General features: G+C 43.5%; 1 protein-coding gene across 1 annotated transcript in view; it reads right to left on the reverse strand.

The window, feature by feature from the left end:
• Positions 1–7,368: 7,368 nt before the first annotated feature.
• The window catches only part of SLC51A (solute carrier family 51 member A), a 37,866-nt gene continuing 18,960 nt past the window's right edge, over positions 7,369–26,274 (reverse strand). Inside the window, exons 4-9 of the mRNA XM_063916511.1 lie at positions 25,490–25,563; positions 22,561–22,719; positions 14,823–14,934; positions 13,261–13,407; positions 11,031–11,136; positions 7,369–8,643 (exon numbers count right to left, since the gene is read on the reverse strand). Of these exons, the coding sequence (XP_063772581.1) occupies positions 8,528–8,643; positions 11,031–11,136; positions 13,261–13,407; positions 14,823–14,934; positions 22,561–22,719; positions 25,490–25,563 (714 nt within the window). The 3' untranslated portion in view covers positions 7,369–8,527. The remainder of the gene's footprint in view (positions 8,644–11,030; positions 11,137–13,260; positions 13,408–14,822; positions 14,935–22,560; positions 22,720–25,489; positions 25,564–26,274) is intronic.

The raw sequence follows: 26,274 nt of genomic DNA on the forward strand, positions 1-26,274 counted from the left end.
CCTAGAGGCTATATGGAGATATTTAACCCCTGCCTAATTTTTCTAAATAGCGGGAGACGAGCCCGCCAGAAAAGGGGCGGGGCCTATCTCCTCAGCACACGGCGCCATTTCCTCTCACAGCTCCGCTGGTCAGGACGGCTCCCAAGTCTCTCCCCTGCACTGCACTACAGAAACAGGGTAAAACAGAGAGGGGGGGGCACATTTATGGCGATATTTTGATATAACAAAGCAGCTATAAGGGAGCACTTATTATAAGGCTATCCCTGATATATATATAGCGCTTTTGGTGTGTGCTGGCAAACTCTCCCTCTGTCTCCCCAAAGGGCTAGTGGGTCCTGTCTTCATTAGGAGCATTCCCTGTGTGTCTGCTGTGTGTCGGTACGTGTGTGTCGACATGTATGAGGACGATATTGGTGTGGAGGCGGAGCAATTGCCAAATATGAGGATGTCACCCCCTAGGGAGTCGACACCAGAATGGATGCCTTTATTTATGGAACTACGGGATAGTGTCAACACGCTAAAGCAGTCGTTTGACGACATGAGACGGCCGGACAATCAATTAGTGCCTGTCCAGGCGACTCAAACACCGTCAGGGGCTGTGAAACGCCCTTTGCCTCAGTCGGTCGACACAGACCCAGACACAGGCGATGACTCCAGTGGTGACGGTGACGAATCAACCGTATTTTCCAGTAGGGCCACACGTTATATGATTTTGGCAATGAAGGAGGCGTTACATTTAGCTGATACTACAGGTACCACTAAACAGGGTATTATGTGGGGTATGAAAAAACTACCTATAGTTTTTCCTGAATCAGAAGAACTAAATGACGTGTGTAACGAAGCGTGGGTTGCCCCTGATAAAAAGCTGATAATTTCAAAGAAATTATTGGCATTATACCCTTTCCCGCCAGAGGTTAGGGAGCGCTGGGAAACACCTCCTAGGGTGGACAAGGCGCTAACACGCTTATCTAAACAAGTGGCGTTACCCTCTCCTGAGACGGCCGCACTTAAAGATCCATCAGATAGGAGGATGGAAAATATCCAAAAAAGTATATACACACATGCAGGTGTTATACTACGACCAGCTGTAGCGACTGCCTGGATGGGCAGTGCGGGGGTAGTTTGGTCAGAGTCCCTGATTGAAAATATTGATACCCTGGACAGGGACAATATTTTACTGTCGTTAGAACAAATAAAGGATGCATTTCTTTATATGCGTGATGCACAGAGGGATATATGCACACTGGCATCACGGGTAAGTGCTATGTCCATTTCGGCCAGAAGAGCTTTATGGACGCGACAGTGGACAGGCGATGCGGATTCAAAACGGCATATGGAAGTTTTGCCGTATAAAGGGGAGGAGTTATTTGGAGTCGGTCTATCAGATTTGGTGGCCACGGCTACAGCCGGGAAATCCACCTTTCTACCTCAAGTCACTCCCCAACAGAAAAAGGCACCGACTTTTCAACCGCAGCCCTTTCGTTCCTTTAAAAATAAGAGAGCAAAGGGCTATTCATATCTGCCACGAGGCAAAGGTCGAGGGAAGAGACAGCAACACGCAGCTCCTTCCCAGGATCAGAAGCCCTCCCCGGCTTCTACAAAAGCCTCAGCATGACGCTGGGGCTTCTCAAGCGGACTCGGGGACGGTGGGGGGTCGTCTCAAAAATTACAGCGCGCAGTGGGCTCACTCGCAAGTAGATCCCTGGATCCTGCAGATAATATCTCAGGGATACAGGTTGGAATTAGAGACAGATCCACCTCGCCGTTTCCTGAAGTCTGCTTTACCAACGTCCCCCTCCGAAAGGGAGACGGTTTTGGAAGCCATTCACAAGCTGTACTCTCAGCAGGTGATAGTCAAGGTACCTCTTCTGCAACAAGGGAAGGGGTATTATTCCACTCTTTTTGTGGTACCGAAGCCGGATGGCTCGGTAAGGCCTATTCTAAATCTGAAGTCCTTGAACCTGTACATAAAGAAGTTCAAGTTCAAAATGGAGTCACTCAGAGCAGTGATAGCGAACCTGGAAGAGGGGGACTTTATGGTATCCTTGGACATCAAGGATGCGTATCTCCACGTTCCAATTTACCCCTCACACCAGGGGTACCTCAGGTTCGTTGTACAAAACTGTCACTATCAGTTTCAGACGCTGCCGTTCGGATTGTCCACGGCACCTCGGATCTTTACAAAGGTAATGGCCGAGATGATGATTCTTCTTCGAAGAAAAGGCGTATTAATTATCCCATACTTGGACGATCTCCTAATAAGGGCGAGGTCCAGAGAACAGCTAGAGATGGGATTAGCACTGTCTCAAGAAGTGCTAAAACAGCACGGGTGGATTCTGAATATTCCAAAATCCCAGTTAATGCCGACAACTCGTCTGCTGTTCCTAGGGATGATTCTGGACACGGTTCAGAAAAAGGTTTTTCTCCCGGAGGAAAAAGCCAAGGAGTTATCCGAGCTTGTCAGGAACCTCCTAAAACCAGGAAAGGTGTCTGTACATCAATGCACAAGAGTCCTGGGAAAAATGGTGGCTTCTTACGAAGCAATTCCATTCGGCAGATTCCACGCAAGAATTTTCCAAAGGGATCTGTTGGACAAATGGTCAGGGTCGCATCTTCAGATGCACCTGCGGATAACCCTGTCTCCAAGGACAAGGGTGTCTCTTCTGTGGTGGTTGCAGAGTGCTCATCTATTGGAGGGCCGCAGATTCGGCATACAGGATTGGATCCTGGTGACCACGGACGCCAGCCTGAGAGGCTGGGGAGCAGTCACACAAGGAAGAAACTTCCAGGGAGTATGGACGAGCCTGGAAACGTCTCTTCACATAAACATTCTGGAACTAAGAGCAATATACAATGCTCTATGCCAGGCAGAACCTCTGCTTCAGGGAAAACCGGTGTTGATCCAGTCGGACAACATCACGGCAGTCGCCCATGTGAACAGACAGGGCGGCACAAGAAGCAGGAGTGCAATGGCAGAAGCTGCAAGGATTCTTCGCTGGGCAGAGAATCATGTGATAGCACTGTCAGCAGTGTTCATCCCGGGAGTGGACAACTGGGAAGCAGACTTCCTCAGCAGACACGATCTTCACCCGGGAGAGTGGGGACTTCATCCAGAAGTCTTCCACATGCTGGTAACCCGTTGGGAAAGACCAATGGTGGACATGATGGCGTCTCGCCTCAACAAAAAACTGGACAGGTATTGCGCCAGGTCAAGAGATCCGCAGGCAATAGCTGTGGACGCGCTGGTAACGCCTTGGGTGTACCAGTCGGTGTATGTGTTTCCTCCTCTGCCTCTCATACCAAAAGTATTGAGAATTATACGGCAAAGAGGCGTAAGAACGATACTAGTGGTTCCGGATTGGCCAAGAAGGACTTGGTACCCGGAACTTCAAGAGATGATCACGGAAGATCCGTGGCCTCTACCTCTAAGGAGGGACTTGCTTCAGCAGGGTCCCTGTCTGTTTCAAGACTTACGCGGCTGCGTTTGACGGCATGGCGGTTGAACGCCGGATCCTAAAGGAAAAAGGCATGCCGGAAGAAGTCATTCCTACTTTGATTAAAGCAAGGAAGGAAGTAACCGTGCAACATTATCACCGAATTTGGCGAAAATATGTTGCGTGGTGCGAAGATCGGAGTGCTCCGACGGAGGAATTTCAACTGGGTCGATTCCTACATTTCCTGCAATCAGGATTGTCAATGGGTCTCAAATTGGGATCTATTAAGGTTCAAATTTCGGCCCTGTCGATTTTCTTTCAAAAAGAATTGGCTTCAGTCCCTGAAGTCCAGACCTTTGTTAAGGGAGTGCTGCATATACAGCCTCCTGTGGTGCCTCCAGTGGCACCGTGGGATCTCAATGTGGTTTTGGACTTCCTAAAATCTCATTGGTTTGAACCACTAAAAAAGGTGGATTTGAAATATCTCACATGGAAAGTGACCATGCTTCTAGCCCTGGCTTCTGCCAGGAGAGTGTCAGAATTGGCAGCTTTATCTTACAAAAGCCCATATCTGATTTTCCATTCGGACAGGGCAGAACTGCGGACTCGTCCGCATTTTCTCCCTAAGGTGGTGTCAGCATTTCATCTGAACCAGCCTATTGTAGTGCCTGCGGCTACAAGTGACTTGGAGGACTCCAAGTTACTGGACGTTGTCAGAGCATTAAAAATATATATTGCAAGGACAGCTGGAGTCAGAAAATCTGACTCGTTGTTTATATTGTATGCACCCAACAAGATGGGTGCTCCTGCGTCTAAGCAGACGATTGCTCGTTGGATCTGTAGCACAATCCAACTTGCACATTCTGTGGCAGGCCTGCCACAGCCTAAATCTGTAAAGGCCCACTCCACAAGGAAGGTGGGCTCATCTTGGGCGGCTGCCCGAGGGGTCTCGGCATTACAACTTTGCCGAGCAGCTACGTGGTCAGGGGAGAACACGTTTGTAAAATTTTACAAATTTGATACTCTGGCTAAGGAGGACCTGGAGTTCTCTCATTCGGTGCTGCAGAGTCATCCGCACTCTCCCGCCCGTTTGGGAGCTTTGGTATAATCCCCATGGTCCTTTCAGGAACCCCAGCATCCACTAGGACGATAGAGAAAATAAGATTTTACTTACCGATAAATCTATTTCTCGGAGTCCGTAGTGGATGCTGGGCGCCCATCCCAAGTGCGGATTATCTGCATAAATTGTACATAGTTATTGTTAACTAATTCGGGTTATTGTTGAAGGAAGCCATCTTTCAGAGGCTCCGCTGTTATCATACTGTTAACTGGGTTTAGATCACAAGTTGTACGGTGTGATTGGTGTGGCTGGTATGAGTCTTACCCGGGATTCAAAATCCTCCCTTATTGTGTACGCTCGTCCGGGCACAGTACCTAACTGGAGTCTGGAGGAGGGTCATAGGGGGAGGAGCCAGTGCACACCACCTGATCGGAAAAAGCTTTACTTTTTGTGCCCTGTCTCCTGCGGAGCCGCTATTCCCCATGGTCCTTTCAGGAACCCCAGCATCCACTACGGACTCCGAGAAATAGATTTATCGGTAAGTAAAATCTTATTTTTTTACACATTGCGGCAGCCATCCCCATTTTTTACACATTGCGGCAGCCAGTCCCATTTTTTACACATTGCGGCAGCCAGTCCCATTTTTTACACATTGCAGCAGCCAGTCCCATTTTTTACACATTGCGGCAGCCAGTCCCATTTTTTACACATTGCGGCAGCCAGTCCCATTTTTTACACATTGCGGCAGCCAGTCCCATTTTTTACACATTGCGGCAGCCAGTCCCATTTTTTACACATTGCGGCAGCCAGTCCCATTTTTTACACATTGCGGCAGGCGGTGTCCGAGAGAGAGACAGAGAGAGAGAGAGAGACAGAGAGAGGGGGGGGGAATATACTTACCTTCTCCCCGCTGACAGGCTCCTCGTGCTGCTCCCTCGGTGGCGGCAGTGAGATGAGAAGGAGGAGGAGGGAGGGGGAGCAGGGAGCCGCAGCAGCGCTATGTTATTGGTAGTAAGCGCCGCTGCAGCATCCCCCTCTCCTTCTGTATTGGCTGCCGGGCAGCCAATACGGAAGGAGAGGGGGATGCTGCAGCGGCGCTTACTACCAATAACATAGCGCTGCTGCGGCTCCCTGCTCCCCCTCCCTCCTCCTCCTTGTCCGCTGCCTCCGGCGCTGGTCTCTCTCCTCCAGCACGGCGCACACAGAGGCGGCATGTAATGAGTCAATTTGACTCATTACATGCCGCTGGCCGTGCGCCCCCAGGGCAACTGCGCTGTGTGCCAAGCCCCCTTGGCACACACGTAGTTACGGCTCTGAATGTAGGAGTAGGTGTCATTACAATAAGGAAAAGAGGGTGAATGGGTGAAGTCATGGTGCCCCTTACAAAGTTAGATTTGTCACTAGCATGGACTAAGCATATTAACCTACAATTTTGGGGCAGTGCAGAATAATCTGATTATATTTTGCGGTGTAAGATTATAGTAGAGAAGTGTGGAGGTTGCACATTTCTAGAAGTGTTCCTGCAATTCTGAGTTTTGTATGAGCTTTTCCACTTGTGCCATCACATCTCTTCTTATTCTTTTAAGGGGCCTACACACGGTGCAATTCTGGCTATGAACAGTTTAACTTAACGATTTCCCTTGAAACTCCCGGAGTCCAGAACCAACAATATTGACTATACACACTGAATGATTTTGGCTATAAACTATTATAGGCTAATATTGTTCACTACATGCACACATAAACGATATGCACTATCTAAACCAAAATAGACTGTGCATGACCTATCTATTTTTTCCAGCGATGATGATATGCAGGAGCACGCATCGTTCATCGTTGGTACTATACACACAGAACGATATGCACTAGCTTTGCTCACAATATAAACTATATAGTCTATATCGTTAGCTCATATTGCTCTGTGTGTAGGCCCCTTAAGTGGGATGCAATTACTGACTGCCACCTTAGTAAAGAGGCACAATTCTATGTGCCAAATCTTTAATATACATAAGTGACACATGTAATAAAGACTCATCTTGCTGGTTATGATTAGAGTAAGCTACAAATGTGGTTAAAGCTGCACCGCTATCTACTACATACATTTTATTAATTGTTACTTGGTAATTCCTAGAAGGTGTGGTGTGGCCATGTCTACTAAGCTACAGTACGTTTCCCAGAGTTTCTGCTTTTCACCACAGCCCTGATTGGCAGGTGGGTGTGTGAAGCAGCAGAGGGGAATTGTGAGTGGATGGACCAATCGGAAGCCGCAATCAAGAGATTGCAGCTTCTTATTGGTCCTTCACCTTACACCTGATTATAGTGCTAGTGTTGGTGTCCTACGAAATAAGTGGAGCAGCCCTGAGACCCTTTAGGGGAATTACCATTTAGAAAAAATATTGTAATAGGTGTAAGTGTTGCCTTAAAATAAGCATCATTCTGGTTAAAGCAAAGTGTTACTAAATTGTTAGGGTTTTGGACTTTGAGGTTCAGTTTCACATTTTGCACAATACAGAATTGTCTAGGTAATGCTAAACTATGGGTATTCTAGTCAGGGGCAATTATCAAGGATGTTACCCAGCAATAACCATGCTGAAAGGGTGTTTCAGGGTTTATCTACAATTTGTGGCACTTTAATACAAGAAAATAATTTCTGCCTTTGGCATGTAATCATGTATGTGGGGCATTGCATTTATGATATTTAGCAAGCCATTGTTATTATGGCAGGAGCAGCAGGACAGCAGTTTGATGCTGATAACCAAGCTCAGGCTCCGTTTGTTCTTAATCCTGATCCAAATTTAAAACCGGTGCTTACTGAAAGAAAAGTAAATATCCTCTAAATACAACCACTAACTGCACATCCAAACACACACAAAATGAAGGTTAAAAGTGTTTATTTTTGGCAGTAACACAGATGAATAATAAAATGAACAGTTTAATTTAAAATGAAAGGTTTGCCGTCAATGATCATATACAGAATTATATAATTAACAAAAGAGTGTGCCTTAAAGGATAATGGGCTGTATTTACGAAATTTAAAGTGGCACTAATATTAATGACAAACACGTTCCACTTTGCACTTCATAAGTGCTGCTTTAAATTTCGAGGTCAGACATGCTGAGAAATGGTGGTTTGCATGTGCCAACCCCTTAGTAAATCTAGCCCATCAAGTGAACAGACTATAAAAGTGCCCTTAGATAAGAAAGTGATATAATAGTTAAACAGCAAAACCTCATAAAACCAAGAATGCAACTAAGAACAAAAAAATGTTGAAATAAAATGTGCATGAGATTAAATGTAGGCTCATCTGGAGACAGACTGTGCACAGTAACTTCAATTCAATATGAAAACACCATACGTTGTAACAAATACGTAGTAACATAGTATCAGTATCATAGGTGAAACAAAGTAGCCATAATGAATAGTAAACAATAGGGCAAACAGTGACTCCAGCACCAGATAAACTTGGGAGTACCAACATTTGCTAATTTATATATATATATATATATATATATATATATATATATATATTTAGTAAAATATCTTACACACACTGTGTACATACTGAATATAATTAGTTTGGAAAACAAGCAACTTTTTATTGTTGCAATAGTGTAGCTTAGTGTAAAAAAATACAGTAAATTTTCTAAATAAAAAATGTGTATATATTCACTTAATGGACAGACGTTGCATGGGTAACACTGAATTGTAGCTACAGCTGGTGCACTTTTACTGATAATATGTTGTTTGTTGCACTACCAACAAAATACCTCAATATATAATGTACTTTAGGGCAGCTGCACTAACAGTGTGCATAATGGGGATTTGGTCAGTTCACTCTTGTGGTTTAATCTGTAATGTCTGAGACACACAGTCATGCATTTGACATATGGAAGTTACTGGATGGATTCATAAATAATTAATAGAAAGTTTGGCTTTGAACTGTTTTCAGGACATTTTTGTAAACTGAAGTCTCTGTTATTGTCCATGTCAGGTAAACTGTGTACAGTAAATTACAACCCACCATAACACTTCATCACACAGCCAGTGGCTTAAATGTGTATCCTGCTTCATCATCCCTCTTCCTGTAAGCAATTCGGGCCAAAATAGACAGTAGAAATGTCTCTATGATTAGCAGATGGTTGTTCATCACTGTAAAAAGGCAAATAAAATAAATATTAGGTTATTTTATAGCTCTAGTTGCTATTAATGAATTTGTTCTGACTTGTAAAACTGCATACCTCCCAACCATCCCGATGTCAGCAAGATCGTCTCAATTTCAGGAGACTGGACTACAGTCCCACAGGCCATTTATCCAGCTTTTGCTGAAATTGGGAGATGTTTTTATAAAAACACCAGAAAAATTGTGTTTTTATGTAAATAGTGCTGTCTGGACATGTGGTAACTAATATGCTATAGTCACCCCCCTTTCTCGAATTAGACTTGGTTGATGTTGGGAGGTATGGTGTCGTACACATATGGCATATGTGTCCTATCAAAATCACAATCAAAATTTATGGGCCTATTTATCAAGCCTAAACCATGTGGAAACCCCTAGTGGTCAGATGTTTACTTTTGTTTTGTAACACGTGCTATAAAAAAATGATTAACTGCTATGGCAGTGTTAGATAGTAGATACTACAAACTGTGAACATAAGATGTGGTAATACACAGGAGTTCAGTTTAAGAAACAGGGATTATTGGGGAGAAAATCTGCCAGGGACAAATCAGGAAATCCCTGTACTGTTTTTCAATTTTAGATGAAACTCTTTGGCCAAGTTGAGCCTCCTGCGCTTATTGCTATTACTACACAAAGCTCCACTTAACTTGAGTGTGCAAGTTCCAAAAAAAGCCACTTCTATTAGTAGATCATAGTTGCCAAAATGCCTGAATTTTTTCCTCTTAAGGCACCATGAGTATCTATACACCAAGACATCTTGTGTAGTATGACAATTTAGGACTGTGAAAACTTAGTTTTTTAATTTGGCACTATTTAAATACACGTGTTTGTTCATTTCTACCTCTACACGTTGTGAGAATTTACGTTGCCATAGCACTGATATCTGAAAACTGCTAGACTGTACAACCTCAATAGTTGTAGGTGAGGTTAATGTTAAATATCACAATTTTGATCATGACTGCAGATTAGTTTAAACCAGGTTACATTTAGATCACACTTATCAATGTTAAAGACCTGAATAATCCAGGATTGCTCTACTCTATTACTTCCGTATTGTGGGTAACAAAAATAATTTATTCTTCTCCGTTGTTTTTCTTTCTGAAACAGACCATATATGTTCTTAAAAGCTCTAATGATTTTGGAGAGCTTAGCTCTGAGGGGGTGCTATGATTCCTCAACCAGTTTCCATTTTCCTATTGCCTCCAAATCATTTGAGCTACTAAACTGAAATTGTGGCCTGGACAGCCTGCATTGCCTCCTCTCTAGCCCAAATACATCTGTGTATCTACTCTCTATGTGGTCAAGAAAGTCACACCATGTGTCTCGTACCATAGCAAAAAGGATAGATATAATAGGACACATCTGTATGCCACAATGCCACCAGTTTACATTATGCCTCACTATGCCATAGTTCATGCGTACCACGCTCCTTGGCCTATTTCTTCTTCCCTTTGTGCACTGTATGCTACATCTGCTGCACGTAATCCACTGCAAGGCGACGGGTTGGTAGACAGGGGCCATCTACATACTATTCGCCAAGATCTAGTGTATTCAATACCCTGTATTGAGCTCACTAGTATTGTGGTAAGTAGTTTGCAGACTATCTCTTTCTGTATCAGTTGCTGTAACTGCAATGCCTGGCACTGATGCCAGTGTAAGCGGAGTGCAGTGGAGATGGGCACCTCCTTGATACACGTGTTTGCCATTACTATTAGTGCAGCTTTACATTTTGTAAATCCAGCCTATTATCCTTTAAGCCACACTCTCCTGTTCCTCCCTGTCCCTACACTCCATAACAAAATCTATTCTCCCTAAAATGTGTATATTTACTGAAGGCTCGTCACCATTGTGGAAATTTTAGAAATACTTTTTTGAAGAAAGAGGGCACCTACCTCAGACTACCAGAAATGTTTTTTCAAAGAGTCAATAAGATGACCAATGAATTACTAAGGGAATAACCATGAATTACCTGCAATGTCTTTATTTCATTCTTTGTTATAGTGTTCTCATATTGAAATAAAAATGTTAGAAAGCAGTATAGTAAACCGCAAGGCCCACTAAATGTAATTAAATCTATTGGAAACCATTAATAACTATATGGCAAGAGTCAGGAACTACTTACAATAAATACATTTTAAATAAATTGTACCAATGTGGTTAGGGGTACGGCTGCCATATTGTCTATCTACTGCGGGCAAAATATGTAATGCACATACTGGTTAATAGATCACACTGCTCCATTGTACTGTACTCCTCAGTTATTATACGATAACCACATAGGATCACTAACATTTCTTACAGGCACATTACTGATACTGGGTTACTCATATTTTACGTTACAATTAGTGTAGTGACTCACAGTGAGCCCTGGATTTATATGCGTATGGAGGGACACAGGGAAGCACGCCAGTGCTTGCCAAGATGTTGAAGATGGAGGCTTGTACATTAGTCAGGATGAGAAGTAACTGGAAAGAAAGAAAGAAAAAAAGAAAGTATTGTTGTTATTGCTGTGTAATTATTCGGTATGTGAGAGTAACAATTGGATTATTTAAAATACATGATCTGTCTTCCTCTCCTGTCTGTCCAGATGTCCCCAGATTTGAAGGCACAGAACACCCTGTAGGCAATAAGGCCATCGGTAGGCTGACAGCTGCAATGGGGGTCTAGTTTGTGACCCTGAAAAGTATGGCGTTTACTGGAAAGTATGTGGTTGGGTGGATTCCGGTGTGTTTTGTATGACATGAGCTTGCATGAAGTGGAGATTGGGCTTATTTTGCCTGTAAATATTGGAAGGTATAGTGTAAATGTACAGTACTTGTGTTAGTAAGGAGGGGAATTAAGACAAGTGGTAATCCACAGAGTAGCAGAAGCTGCAGAATGCCCCATAGTACATAGTAGTGATGCGTGTTGCATGTAAAACAGATGTAGTGTAGCATTGATTACTGCATATGAAAGCTATTGTTATGCATTTACACAGATCTAGCTTTTTTGTAATTTCAGTGTGTGCTGAACAACAAGTTGAATTTAGAATATAGGTTTTGCAAAGTGATGCGGTTCCAATTCCAGTCTTTCTATGGTATATTCTAATCGCTCCTTCAGTGTTCGTTTCTCTGATTCCACCTCCTCTTCGCTACCTCTCTCAGTTGGAGTACCACAAGGCTCAGTCTAAGGGCCTTTGCTTTTCTCTATCTATACCACATCTCTTGGCAAACTAATCAACTCTTTTGGATTTCAATACTATCTGTATGCAGATAATACTCAAATCTACCTATCCTCCCCAGATTTGTCTCTATCTGTATTGGGCCGTGTCACTGAATGCCTTTCTACCATTTCATCTTGGGTGACATCTCGCCACCTCAAACTTAATATTTCCAAAACAGAATTAATTATATTTCCACCAGCCAATAGTAGTTTCCAACCTGATATCTCTATCACTGTTGAGAACTCGGCAATCATCCCTACCCCACAAGCTTGCTGCCTAGGTATTATTCTTGACTCTGAACTGTCCTTTGTTCCCCACATTCAATCTGTCTCAAGATCATGTTACATACATCTATAAAACATATCCAAAATACAACCATATCTTACACAAGACACAGCAAAAACTCTAATCCATGCTCTCATTATCTCCCGCATTGATTATTGTAATAATCTCCTGACTGGTCTTCCCAAACATAGGCTCTCACCACTACAATCCATTTTGAATGCAGCTGCGAGGCTAATCTTACTCGCTAGATGTTCATCCTCTGCAGATCCGCTTTGTCAGTCCCTCAATTGGTTACCAGTATTCTACCGTATTAAATATAAAATACTTTTACTGACATACAAGGCTATTAACCAAACTGCACCAGCATACATCTCTTCACTCATCTCAAAATATCTCCCTACCCGACCTCTCCGCTCTGCACAAGATCTACATCTCTCATCCAAACGCATTACTTGTTCACACCTCAAAATTTCAGGACTTTATCCGGGCTTCACCCACTCTGTGGAATGCCCTCCAATGCACAATAAGACTCGCCTCTAGTCTCCAAACCTTTAAACGTTCCCTGAAAACTCACCTCTTCAGACAAGCCTATCAAATTCCAGACCCACCCACATAACCTTCAGTGCTTCCCTAGCTAATTACATCCTCTCTGTACAGTATACATAACATCACATATCTTGTCTTTCTTTACTCTCACACCCTCCTGACACTTGGCCAACATTGTGGGGTGATCATATCATACAACCCATTAAGAACCTAGCAATCTGGTGGACCATTATGCAATAGGTAGCATCTATCCTTGGGTATCAATGCCTATTTCCCTATAGATTGTAAGCTTGTGAGCAGGGCTTTCCTACCTCTATGTCTGTCTGTTTTTACCCAGTTGTGTTCTATTACTTTTGTTCTAATTGTAAAGCACAATGGAATATGCTGCACTATATAAGAAACTGTTAATAAATAAATAAATATATTCTCATGTGCTGTGCCCCAGGCTGGTGCTCAACTGCTCTGCCTAAAGGAACTGCTGCTGACAGGTCAGAGCTGATGCATGTTAGACGCAGAGGGAACATACAAAGAAGATAAAGAGAATCTGAGAAATTACCTGAAATATTGCAAACTTGGTTCCCATGTTCTTATCAGTCAAGTGAACTTTGGCCTGACGGAAAAGTATTCCAATGGGCCACAGGGCTATAATAGTACAAAACCCAATAGTCACATTCATCCAAAGTGCAATGCTGCCGCCTGACATCTACAATATATATAGGAGACGTTAGGTGAGACCTTTGCCTATCTAACAACGGGGGTAATTCTGAGTTGATCGCAGCAGCAAGTTTGTTAGCAATTGGGCAAAACCATGTGCACTACAGGGGGAGCAGATATAACATTTGCAGAGAGAGTTAGATTTTAAATTCTATATATATCCGGATGTCTGAAGGCGGGACTCCACCAAAAAGGGGGCGTAAGCTGCTGGAAAAGGGATGTGACTTTGAATGCCGTGTTCGTGAGCCACGCCTCCCATTTTCGCGGGAGGGACAGTGGGACAGACCCCAAAAAAAGGGTACTGTCCCACAAAAATTGGGACAGTTGGGAGGTATGTATATATAGAGTGAGCCTGGAGACAGAGGGGGTTATTCAGGTTTGTTAGCAAACAAAAAAAAAACACACTTATGGGCAAAACCATGTTGCACTGCAGGGGGGGCAGATATAACATGTGCAGAGAGATTTAGATTTGGGTGTGTTATTTTGTTTCTGTGCAGGGTAAATACTGGCTGCTTTATTTTTACACTGCAATTTAGATTTCAATTTGAACACACCCCACCCATCTTTAACGCTCTCTGCACATGTTTTATCTGCCCCACCTGCAGTGTAACATGGTTTTGCCTATTAATGTGCTTTTTTGGTTTGCTAACAAACCTGTATAAGGCCCAGAACTTACATTCTGTGATGAATTAGGGGCCTAATTCAGACCTGATCGTAGATGTGCTAAATTTAGCACATCTACGATCAGTTTCACAGACATGCGGGGGGACGCCCAGCACAGGGCTAGTCTGGCTCTGCCCCTCCCCCGCAAAGGTACAATAGCATTGCACGGCAGCGATGCTTTTGTGCCTGAGGATGGAGTAGCTCCCTACCAGCGCAGCTCCTGCGTGCTGGCAGGTAGCTACTCGTCACTTCCAGGGTTGCAGCGGCTGCATGTGATGTCACGCAGCCTCAACAGCCCGCCCTCCGCACGGTCCGGGCATGCCTGCGTTGCCCGGACCACGCCCCCATAACGCCAGCCAAACGCTGCCGGCCTGCCTCCTCCCGCCTCTGCCTGTCAATCAGGTAGAGGCGATTGCTGGGCAGAGATGCCGATCGCATCTCTGGCATACTCCGGCGCCCTGCGGCACCAGCGCATGCGCAGTTCAGACCTGATCGCCCGCTGTGCGAAAATGCACAGCAGCGATCAGGTCTGAATTAGGCCCTAGGTGTATTTAGTGCAGCATGTTACATGGTTACATTTACAGCCAATTTAAACATTCTGGAATGTAATAAAATGTCATGTATAGCACCAATCTTAGCAGCTCTTTATTATTCTATTTGGAACATTAAAGTATAAACACACATTATTGTAACCTAGCTTAGAGAAATAATACGGTATTGCATAAAAACATAAAATCTCACATCATCTGTATTGTATATTCCATCAGACCAGAGAATCAAGCCAATGAAATTAAAGACTGGTTTCAGAAATGCCATCTGGAAAACACCCAGAATGAAAATGTTCACCTTCCTCCTGCAAGGTAAGCGTCCCAAATTAGAAAACTAACATTGCACTGGGCTTCCTTATACAGTATTCTGAGAACATGGTTAATACAGTATGTGAATTATTGCACTCAGTACACTTTTATCATTGGAACCCATGTCATTAGAGGCATTGCATACAGCTCAGGGATCTATTTATCAGAAACCTACTACCCAAGATGTTCTGTACACCAGAAAAGAAATAATCACGTTGGTTCTGTAATGCAGGAAGGAAGCCCTTTTCCTTTCATAGTTTAAAGCATTTAGTTCCAACTTACAAAAAAACGAACAATAAAAAGACCATTATCCTTATCGTAAGCCCCAAGCATTTTGGGTAATAGATCCCATACCTTTCTTTAAATTACAGATATGCACCTTCTTTAAAAACTGCTCAGCAGCATATTCTCTTTCTGCATTTTCAGGCAGAATGTTTCATTGAAGGGCCTGTTTGCCATTAACCAGTACTAATTAACAATTTTATTGCAGCAATAGCGATTATAATTACACTGGTTGTCTGAATTTTAAAACATGTTTAATATTCCCTAATCCCCGACCCAGCCATAAGGGGGATCGAGAAATTTAAACAATTTCTCACTGATGTATGGAGGCCATAATGCTGCTGGAGAAGAGTAAAGGCCCCCATACATTACTGATAAATTGCGGTAATATCCTGATCCCCCAACGGCTGCATCGGGAATTGGGAATATTAAGCATGTTTAAAGATCCAGATTCCCCAACCCCGACCATATTAAATTTCCCCGATTCCCCAACAGATCGCGGATCATCGTTGGATGCCGATCGGCGGTTCCAGCTGGGTTGGGGATATTTGCCTTTATAGCAAAATCTGCAACCGCAGCAGCACATGGAAGCTGTCCAACCAAGACGCCATGACATACTGTAGGTCCAGTTGCTAGATTGGGTATGGCCAGACATGGGGGCGTGGCCCCACCAGTTTATTAAAATATATAGTAAAAAATACAGTACATTAGTATAGGCACCAACCCCTCTTGAAACCCTTGTATCCAACAAAGCCTCTCTGCTGGGTACAGATAACACCATATCAAGATGGCATTACCCAGTAACAAAATGATTTGCTTTTCATCACTTGATGAATTAGCAAGATTCTGCCATACCCGTACGGATCTGTGAAGATGGTGACTGTGAAAGTTCTCATTTCTCTGGTGTTACTCTTATGATAAATGGAGAGAACCTGAGAAATTACCTTTCTTCTGTGAAAATGCCGGAAAAAGGGCTTTTTTGAACTTCATAAATAGACTCCATAAATGTCTGACACAGGATTACCACTGTCATTTTGGTTCAGCTAAGAATTACTTTTGTCATTTTTGTTCCTCACCACACAGCAGAAGAATAAATTAGCACCACTTTCTCTCTATATATGGACAATCAGTTCAGCGAAAGCAGTGTTTCCATAGACAGTGCAGATTGCCATTCTGCTGAATGGCTTTGGAAAACCGGAAAACAAAGATTGTAATGATAGAACCTTACACTTCTACAAAATGGCCTATCATGTGCTGCTGCAATTGCAATATTTCATATATGAGACATTTCACAGCAACGTAGCTCATATCTATGTAGCTGCTATAGTAACGGTCACTTTTATAAAATGGCATATACAGTACAATAGGGCTGGGCCATCTCTGCTATGCAAGCCTATGGGTACTATACAGGTTGCCGACCACGGACATTAACTAGAACAACAATGTAGCCTGTATATGTATCAGTGGCGGAACTAGCGAGCGGTGGGCCCAGGTGCGACAAAATGCTTTCCCCCCCCCATCCCATCCAAGTCCACCCCCTCACCCCTGGAGAGTATCTGGTGAGGGGGACCTGCTCAGGGCCAGAGAAATGGATACCTAGCAACAGTGCAGTAACTAGACATTTTAGCGCTGTGTGCAAGAAATGGCATCGTAGCCCCACCCCTGCATGCAAAACAGGGGCAGTGCGCGCCGTAGGCGTGCGCAAAAATACATAGTGGCGTGGCTTCATGGGGAAGGGGTGTTGCCACAAAATAATACCAATTCATAAAACGTTGCACAGTAGTCTTCATTATTCAAATTACGCCACACAGTAGCACCACTACACCAGGAGGAGACCCTTTTACACCTTACGGCGGACAGATTCCTCTTTTTACACATTACGGCAGACAGCGTTCCCATTTTACACATAACGGCAGACAGCGTCCCCCTTTTTACACATAACGGCAGACAGCGTGCACTTTTTACACATAACGGCAGACAGTGTCCCCTTTTTACACATAACGGCAGACAGCGTGCCCTTGTTACACATAGCGGCAGACAGCATACACTTTTTACACATAACGGCAGACAGCGTGCCTTTGTTAAACATAGCGGCAGACAGCGTCCCCTTTTTACACATTACGGCAGACAGTGTGCCCTTGTTAAACATAGCGGCAGACAGCGTCCCCTTTTTACACATTACGGCAGACAGCGTGCCCTTGTTACACATTACGGCAGGCAGATTCCCCCTTTTTACACATTGCGGCAAAGATTCCCCCTTTTTACACATCGCGGCAAAGATTCCCCCTTTTTACATATCACGGCAGGCAGATTCCCCCTTTTTACACATTACATCAGGCAGATTCCCCCTTTTTACACATTACGGCAGGCAGATTCCCCATTTTTACACATTACGGCAGGCAGATTCCCCATTTTTACACATTGCGGCAGGCAGATTCCCCCTTTTTACACATAAGAAAGAAAGAAAGAAAGAAAGAAAGAAAGAAAGAAAGAAAGAAAGAAAGAAAGAAGGAAGAATTATACTTACTCTCTCCTCTGGCTCAGGCTCCTCGGTGCAGCTTCTGGCCACGATTCCCGGGCAGGAGAGAAGGAGGAGGAGGGAGGTGGAGGAGGGAGCCGCAGCAGCGCTGTGTTATTGGTGGAGGCGCTGCTGCCCCTCTGCTTCACTATAGGCTGTTCTCGGAAGACAGCCTATAGTGAAGCAGAGGGACAGCAGCAGCAGCGCCTCAACCAGTAGTAAAGCGCTGCTGCTGCTCCCTCCTCCACCTCCCTCCTCCTCCTTCCCCCGTACCGTTGCGCTTCTCTCCTCTCTGTCCGGGCGGCTGTGTGCTGCGGGCAGCGGTTGCCCGCAGCACACAGCGGCATGTAATGAGTCAGTTTGACTCATTACATGCTTTGGGCCCCTGGACAGAGGCGGGCCCCAGTGCAACGCACTGGTTGCACTGGTGGTAGTTCCGCCTCTGATATGGATAGAGAATAGAGAAACCTATTCATACCCCAAACCATGGGGGTGGGGAGGACATCTGTACTTTGGTAGTGGCGGAGGATCTAATTTTTTTCTTTATTGATACAGGTTGAGTATCACTTATCCAAACTTCAAAATCCCACATTTTTGGGTCCCCTACTGAGATAATGACATAAATATTATATACATATTATATATATTATTTACAAATATACATATTTAAACATAATATATATAATACATATGTTATTATCTCAGTAGGGGACCCAAAAATGTGGGATTTTGAAGTTTGAGTAAGGGATACTCAACCCTGTAGTAACAGTTTATCTTTTTGTGCTAGTAAATGTACTGACTGTTGCCAGCCATGGCACCATATGATATACACCTCGAGGACAGGTGCTTTTAAGCAGTATAAATTTCATTACACCTGCAGTTAACCTTATGTTGCCTTTTTATCTGCCTAGTAAATAAATAAAAACCACATGTGGCATATGCCTTTGAAGTACTGCTTGAGAAAGGGAAAAACAAGAACAGGAAATGATGCTGTGGGAATAATCTATTAGGTTATTTCCGAGATGAGTAAACGTAATTTAATCTTTGCAGGAAAATTCAATAAAATGTCATCTTAATGCAATTCTGTCATAACTAGAGTTAAATACTTTCTTATGAAGAAACTGTTAGCTTAGTATAATTAATATGATTTATTATAATGTAGTACCATTTAAAGTGTACCTTTCCCCTATACACAATGATGTAAATCATTTTGTTGCGTTAAGAGTATCAAATCACTAGGAACTGGAGTATCGTGCCTGAGTGATGAAACTAGTTCCAACAAAATGTATAGTCTTTATTTGCTTGAAACTCTGGTTTTGCCCTTGCATCTATCCAATGTACTCAGCAAATTTGGTTTTGCACTGCTGTGCCTCAATAGTCCACCCGCAGACACCTACTCTCCCCTCCCAAGAGCTGTACCGACAGACATGTACCTCAATATGCAGATTGCTGGGAACATCTTTAGAGAGACACTGTTCAAAAGTGGAACTTTTCACCTACATTACTGTGTTCTTTAGCCTTATTATTGTTATTAATCATGAGTGTCTGGACAAAGAGACAGTTTTTATTACATATTTTGTTTGTGTGAATGTTTTTAGTATATTGCTTGGGAGCATAGTTTCTCCATGCTGGGTGCAGGATGTGTGGTGCACATGAGACCCCAGGTCCAGGGAGGCCCACGTTACACACCCTGTGCACTAGTCACACATACACTACACACAAACCTTTATCCTTTCTTAAACCCAGGGACGTGCGGTGAGCTAAACGGCTCAGGTGGCACTGGCTAGCACCAGAGCCAGATTTACATGCAATATATGAGCTAAAGGGTATATCTGAACATTATACACAGGTGCAGCAGTATATACTTTTGGAAATTTGGTGAGTTTTGATCAGAGATGTGCAGAAAAGATAGTCAGGTGAGGCACTGCCTCCCCTGCCATAGACTTTTTACTCCAGAGTTTTGGCTATAAAAATGATTAGAATAATGCAAAGAAGATATTTCAAACATATTCTTTGTATTTTTCATATACTTTATCCAGTCAAAACTCTGGCACAACCGTTAGTATGACAGGAAAGGCTCTGCCTCACCTGACTCACCCCACCGCACGTCACTGCTTAAACCGCCCCTGATTGGGAGAGGCCCTGGAAATCCCTTCTCCACTGAAATGCAATATGTAGATGCAAATAGGTCCTGCTAAAAGTATGGGACAATACTCGATTGGAACAAGCCTGCTATGTTGCAATACTTAAAGAGGTGCTTAAAGATTTGCTAGTAGCACCATTGACAGAATTATTCAACCAGTCATTAGCTACAGGAGTAATTCCAGAGGACTGGAAAAGAGCAAACGTAGTCCCACTGCACAAAAGTGGAAGCAAGGACGAGGCAAACAACTACAGACCAGTGAGTCTTACATCAGTAGTAGGGAAATTGATGGAAACACTCTTAAAAGAAAGAGTTGTAGATTATCTTAAATCCGGCAATTTACAGGATCCCAAACAGCATGGATTCACTGGGGGGAGATCATGTGAAACAAATCTTATTGACTTTTTTGACTGTGTGACTAAAGTGATGGATAAAGGTGGAGCCATGGATATAGCTTATCTAGACTTTAGTAAGGCTTTTGACACTGTTCCACATCGCAGACTGCTAAATAAACTTGAAAGTTTGGGATTGGATATTAGGATTATTGAATGGATAAGATCTTGGTTGAAGGATAGAAAACAGAGAGTTGTGGTAAATGGAGTGCATTCACAGGAGGGAAATGTTACCAGTGGAGTACCCCAGGGATCTGTACTTGGACCAGTGCTTTTTAATATCTTTATTAGTGACATTGCAAATGGCATTAAAGGGAAAGTATGCCTTTTTGCAGATGACACAAAGGTATGCAACAGGGTAGACACACCAGGTGGGGTAAAACAAATGATTGAGGATCTAGGTAGACTAGAGGAATGGTCAAGAGTGTGGCAATTACAGTTTAATGCCAAAAATTGCAAAATCATGCACTTGGGTCTCAAAAATCCAAAGGCTAAATATAGTATTAATGGCACTATACTGGAAACTACTGAGGAGGAAAGGGATCTAGGAGTCACTATTTCAGATGACTTAAAGGCAGGTAAGCAATGTAACAAAGCAATGAGGAAGGCTAGTCAGATGCTTGGCTGCATTGGGAGAGGAATCAGCAGCAGAAAGAAAGAAGTAATAATGCCACTGTATAGGTCATTGGTACGGCCTCATCTAGAATACTGTGTTCAATTCTGGAGGCCATATCTTCAAAAGGATATTAATACATTAGAAACTGTACAAAGAAGGGCAACTAAAATGGTGCATGGCCTACATCACAAAACATACCCAGAAAGACTAAGAAATCTCAATATGTATAGTTTGGAGCAGAGAAGGTAAAGGGGGGACATGATAGAAACTTTCAAATATATCAAGGGTCTTAACAAAGTCCAGGAGGGAAACATTCTCCAAATGAAGAGAAGCAATAGGACACGAGGACATGCACTGAGACTGGAGGGGGGGGAGGTTCAGGGGAAATTTGCGGAAAAATTACTTCACAGAAAGGGTAGTGGACATGTGGAATAGCCTCCCATCGGAGGTGGTAGAGGCTAAGACAGTAGAGCAATTTAAACATGCATGGGATAGACATAAGGATATCCTTACAAAGAAATAAGGATCAATTAAGGTTAGAGATTAAAAAAAAAAAAAAAAGGGCTGACTAGATGGGCCAAGTGGTTCTTATCTGCCGACAAATTCTATGTTTCTATGTTTCTATGTAATACTGGCGCAAAAGAATCTAGAATGTAAATGGCCATGATCCCCTCCACACAGCAGAGAATACAAATGTAGCATGGCCTTTTACTCCTTACAATACTCTCTCACTCTACAAACTGAAATCCATTTCCACTTCTCCATAATAATAAGCATGCCCTTACTCTGTATTTCACTAATAACGGCCTCAGGGCCTGATTTAGACCTGATCGCTGTGCTGCTAATTTTGTTGTCCTGCAATCAGATAGTCGCCGCCTAATGAGAGTGTAAATTCGCCCCGTGGAAGTGTGCGTTCGCATGTGTACGCCATGCGAAAATGTCCCTCAGTCAGCGGACAGCTGCAAATCAGTTCAAAACTCACTCACCATCGACTGGTTTTTCCAGTGTGTGCAGTCTGTGCGCAGCCCAGGGCTTACTGCTACAATGCGAAAAAAACAGGCTGATCGGGGCCGGAGCTGACATCACACACCCTCCTAGAAAAGGCTTGGGCATGCCTGCATTTTCCCTGACACTCCCACAAAACGGCCAGTTACCACCCACAAACTGCCTCTTCCTGTCAATCAGCATGCGAATGGCTGTGCGATTGAAATTTTTGCACCAGCTTGTCGCTGTTTGGCGATGCACATGCGCATTGTGGTGCATATATATGCGCTGTCAATCGATAATTGCCTGCTGTGCGAAAACACACAGCAGCAATCAGATCTGAATTGGGCCCTCAATCCACCTATCTGACCGTGAGATCTGCTGCTCCTCGCCAATGAGCCACCATGGTCATAAGAGGCTCAGCATAATCAAGGCACATGCATGCATTTTCTTCTTTACTGTGGAGAGACTGGTTTATTCTTTTGTTAATGACCTTCAGTGTCTAAAATCCATTGTTTACAGCATATAAATGTGGAGCTTACAACGCTTTACAAATAGGAACATTTTCTTCTTGCTGTTAGCTGAACTTAAAATAAATCCCCAAGACGCATCCTACATCAATGCTGCAATGTTCTGCTAATGGGCACCATTATACACCATTGTGCAAGACATCGTGCTAAGTCTTACTTTGTCAGTTTGACAGGGGGGAGACATGGACAGCAGCAGCAACATGGCCCAGTGTTGATGGGTACATCTGAGCTCTCCAGTTTCTTCACAAGAGCATCTTTTCCCCCAAAACCTTCAATGAGTACCATCAAGATAAGGTAGAAACAGACGGCAAAATACCTGGGAGACAAATAGGGAGGGGAGACAAGTATTTCCCAAACGTTGAAAGTAAGACTTAGCCCTCTATTATATTATTCCATCTTTGTGTTTGTCTGTATGAGGCATGAATTCATGATACATATTCTTGTTATACAGTAGGCATAGTTTCACAAATGGTGCTAGTATATCCACATACACTATTCAACAGAGCTGCCATTGTTGGCCTTCTTTATCCTGCAGCCCCAGCATCTCTGTTCCCTCTCACAGTCAGTCATACTGAGTGCATAAAATACCTGGAGGCTGCGTACTAGAGGAGATGATAATGTGTGATCTCATTGGTGGTTGGGTTATAATGTCAATAAGGGTGGGATCAGGTCTAGAATGAAAGTATGACAAAGGCATACACAAATACCCAAGGTTTCTTATAGCTTAGACATATATTTATGCAAATGGTATATTATAGGGAAGATTTATCAAACCTAAGAAGGACCAAGCAGATACTATTTATCATTTTACAGAATGTGCTAGAATAATGCTAGCTAGACTCTACACTCTAGCTGTTTAGAAGATTTGATAACTCTACACCTGATACACAGTCCCTTTGATACACTTTAAAATTTTAGTACTACTTATAACCAACAAATAGTGGTGTGGAGCCCTAGATGACCTATAGGTACCATGAGGGGTAGTTTATAAGGGATCTGGTCTGAAGATCGACAGTGTCTAGGTCGACAATGTTTAGGTCGACCACTATAGGTCGACAGTCACTAGGTCGACATGTGCTAGGTCGACAGGTCTAAAGTTCGACATGAGTTTTTCACATTTTTTTTATTTTTTATTTTTTCATACTTAACGATCCACGTGGGCTACGATTGGAACGGTAAAGTGTGCCGAGCGAAGCGGTAGCGGAGCGAAGGCACCATGCCTGAAGCATGGCGAGCGAAGCGGTGCACTAATTTGGGATCCCGGTCACTTTACGAAGAAAACGACACCAAAAAAAAAATCCTCATGTCGACCTTTAGACCTGTCGACCTAGCACATGTCGACCTAGAAACCCTGTCGACCTTCCATCCATGTCGACCTAGTGACTGTCGACCTATAGTGGTCGACCTAAACATTGTCGACTTAGATACTGTCGATAAAACGAACCACACCCGTTTATAAAGTGAGTACTAATTTAGCTGGAAACAAATGCATAAAAAAACAAAACAACTTCGCTTTGTACCCATTAGAATAGGAGATGGCAAAATAGCATATGCTATAGACTACAGAGGATCAGGAAGCCTCTTCTTTATGGAATATCTCCTTATATATTTGTTTCACAATTAAGCAAGCCACAGTATGTACCATTTAATGCTAAAGGTATTTATGATGTATGTCTGGGGCCCTGTAGTTGCACTTTATCTGCCCATAAAAACCTACCTGTACTAAAATTGTACCCATCAATTTGCTTGTTAGCTATTTATTTCTCATATAACAGACTGCAGGGCCTATCTGGTGGCCCTCATTCTGACCTGATCACACGTAGCAACTTCTTGCTGCCCGTGCGATCAGGTAGACACCGCGTATGGGGGAGTGGATTTTTGCATAGCAAGGCTGCGACCGCTTGTGCAGCCGTGCTATGCAAAAAAAGTTTTGTGCACAAAGGGGGTCATTCCGACCTGTTCGCACGCTGCTTTTTTCCGCAGCCGTCTGAACGGGTCCGTAATGCGCATGCGCAGCGGCCGCAATGCGCAGGCACGTCGCTGCCCGACGATGGGGAACGCCGGGCAGCGACTGCATTAAAGAAGAAAACGATCGCTGTTGTGATCGCGCCGTGATTGACAGGAGGAAGGCATTCCGGGGTGGCAACTGACCGTTTTCTGGGAGTGGAGTGGAAAACGCAGGCGTGTCCAGTCGTTTGGAGGGCGGATGTCTGATGTCAATTCCGGGACCTGACAGGCTGAAGTGATCGCAGTGGGTGAGTAAGTCAGGACCTACTCTTAAACTGCACAAAATGTTTTTGCATAGCTCGGCTGCACAAGTGATCACAGCCTTGCTATGCAACAATACACTCCCCCATAGGCGGCGTCTAGTTGATCGCACGGGCAGCAAAGAGTTGACTCGGAATGACCCCCAAAAGGAGTAGGTCTGGACTTACTTACCTGGTCCGATCACTTCAGCGTCCCAGGTCCCGGAATTGACGTCAGACATCCGCCCACCAAAACGCCTCGACACGCCTGCGTTCGGAAATCCACTACCCAAAAACGGTCAGTTGACACCCGGATCCGCCTTCCAGCTGTCAATCTTCTTGCAGTCGCCGCTGTGACCACTTTCTTTGTTGGAAGCAATGACGCACCTGCGCATTACGGCCGCAGCACATGCGCAGTTCTGACCCGGTCGCACGGCTGCGAAAAAGTGCAGCGTGCGAACGGGTCGGAATGACCCGAGTTGTTGTGGACGGGCACAGGTTGAATTAAGCAAAGATTGAACAGGGTGGACTTGTGTCTTTACATCCAGATTGATTATATAACTACTTTTTAATGTGTATTTAAATAAATCATGAACCAATTGAAGGACTGAAAGGAATAGCACCATTATTATAAACAGAATCACCTCAATATTGGTTACATGGCTATTTAAAGTTTGTATTTTTTGTTCTCCAGTTTTGTATTCACAACTGAGCCTAGCATTACAGCAAAGGGTAACTGGCAAAATCTTTATGGCTGTTTTATTGTTGTGTGTCATGCAGTGTTTCATGTGTACAAATGTTTGTTGTCAGCATTGTTTTCCATATATAACCACTACTCACGTGCCAATACCAATTTCTACAAAGATGGTTGAACGAGGAATCCACAGATTCAAACAAGTGAATATGGAGACGACCTAAGAGAAAACACATAAATGTGTCATTTACCCTGGGCTTACTGTGATTCTCTGGTCCAGCAATACATATTCATTTATACCCATGGATACAACTAAACAAGTCCAAGTTTCTGTAAAAGATAACAACAGATCTTTAACAAGTAACGGTTATAATAAAATCTAGTTTTGTGACAATACCCAATATTTAACTATGGTGCGCTCTGATGTAACTATATGTCTGTTAGGGGATATTTGGACCAAGTATGGATCTGATTAAGAGTTGCATACTAGTCAGTCGCAAGTGTGGCTGCATTACACACTTGGAAATAAATGTGGATCTTCACTGTATATATAGATCATCTACACAGCTGCAATGCCATTATTCATCCACTTATTATTAATATAGTTATCGCCACCCTGAGCATGAATTTGAACCAGTTCTATAACTGATACAAGAGAGCTGCCTGAAATCAAACAGACCTCTGATCATGCACAACTCAACATAGACCACAGTTCTGCCTACATGCCCATGATACGTCCTCAGCACACTCAGCCTACATGTGTATGCACAGATGTCACTCGGTTACACTCATTCAGCCAGGTAGTGGTACAGATGCAGCTGAGAGACGTATGACTCGGAATCACCCGTACTTACTCACAGCTGTATATTATCAGCTCAGAAGCAAGTGTAGCGTGCAAAATCACAAGATGGATTTTTTGCAACCTTGAATC

This window comes from Pseudophryne corroboree, chromosome 4, assembly GCF_028390025.1.
Source record: "Pseudophryne corroboree isolate aPseCor3 chromosome 4, aPseCor3.hap2, whole genome shotgun sequence".
Lineage (NCBI taxonomy): Eukaryota > Metazoa > Chordata > Amphibia > Anura > Myobatrachidae > Pseudophryne > Pseudophryne corroboree.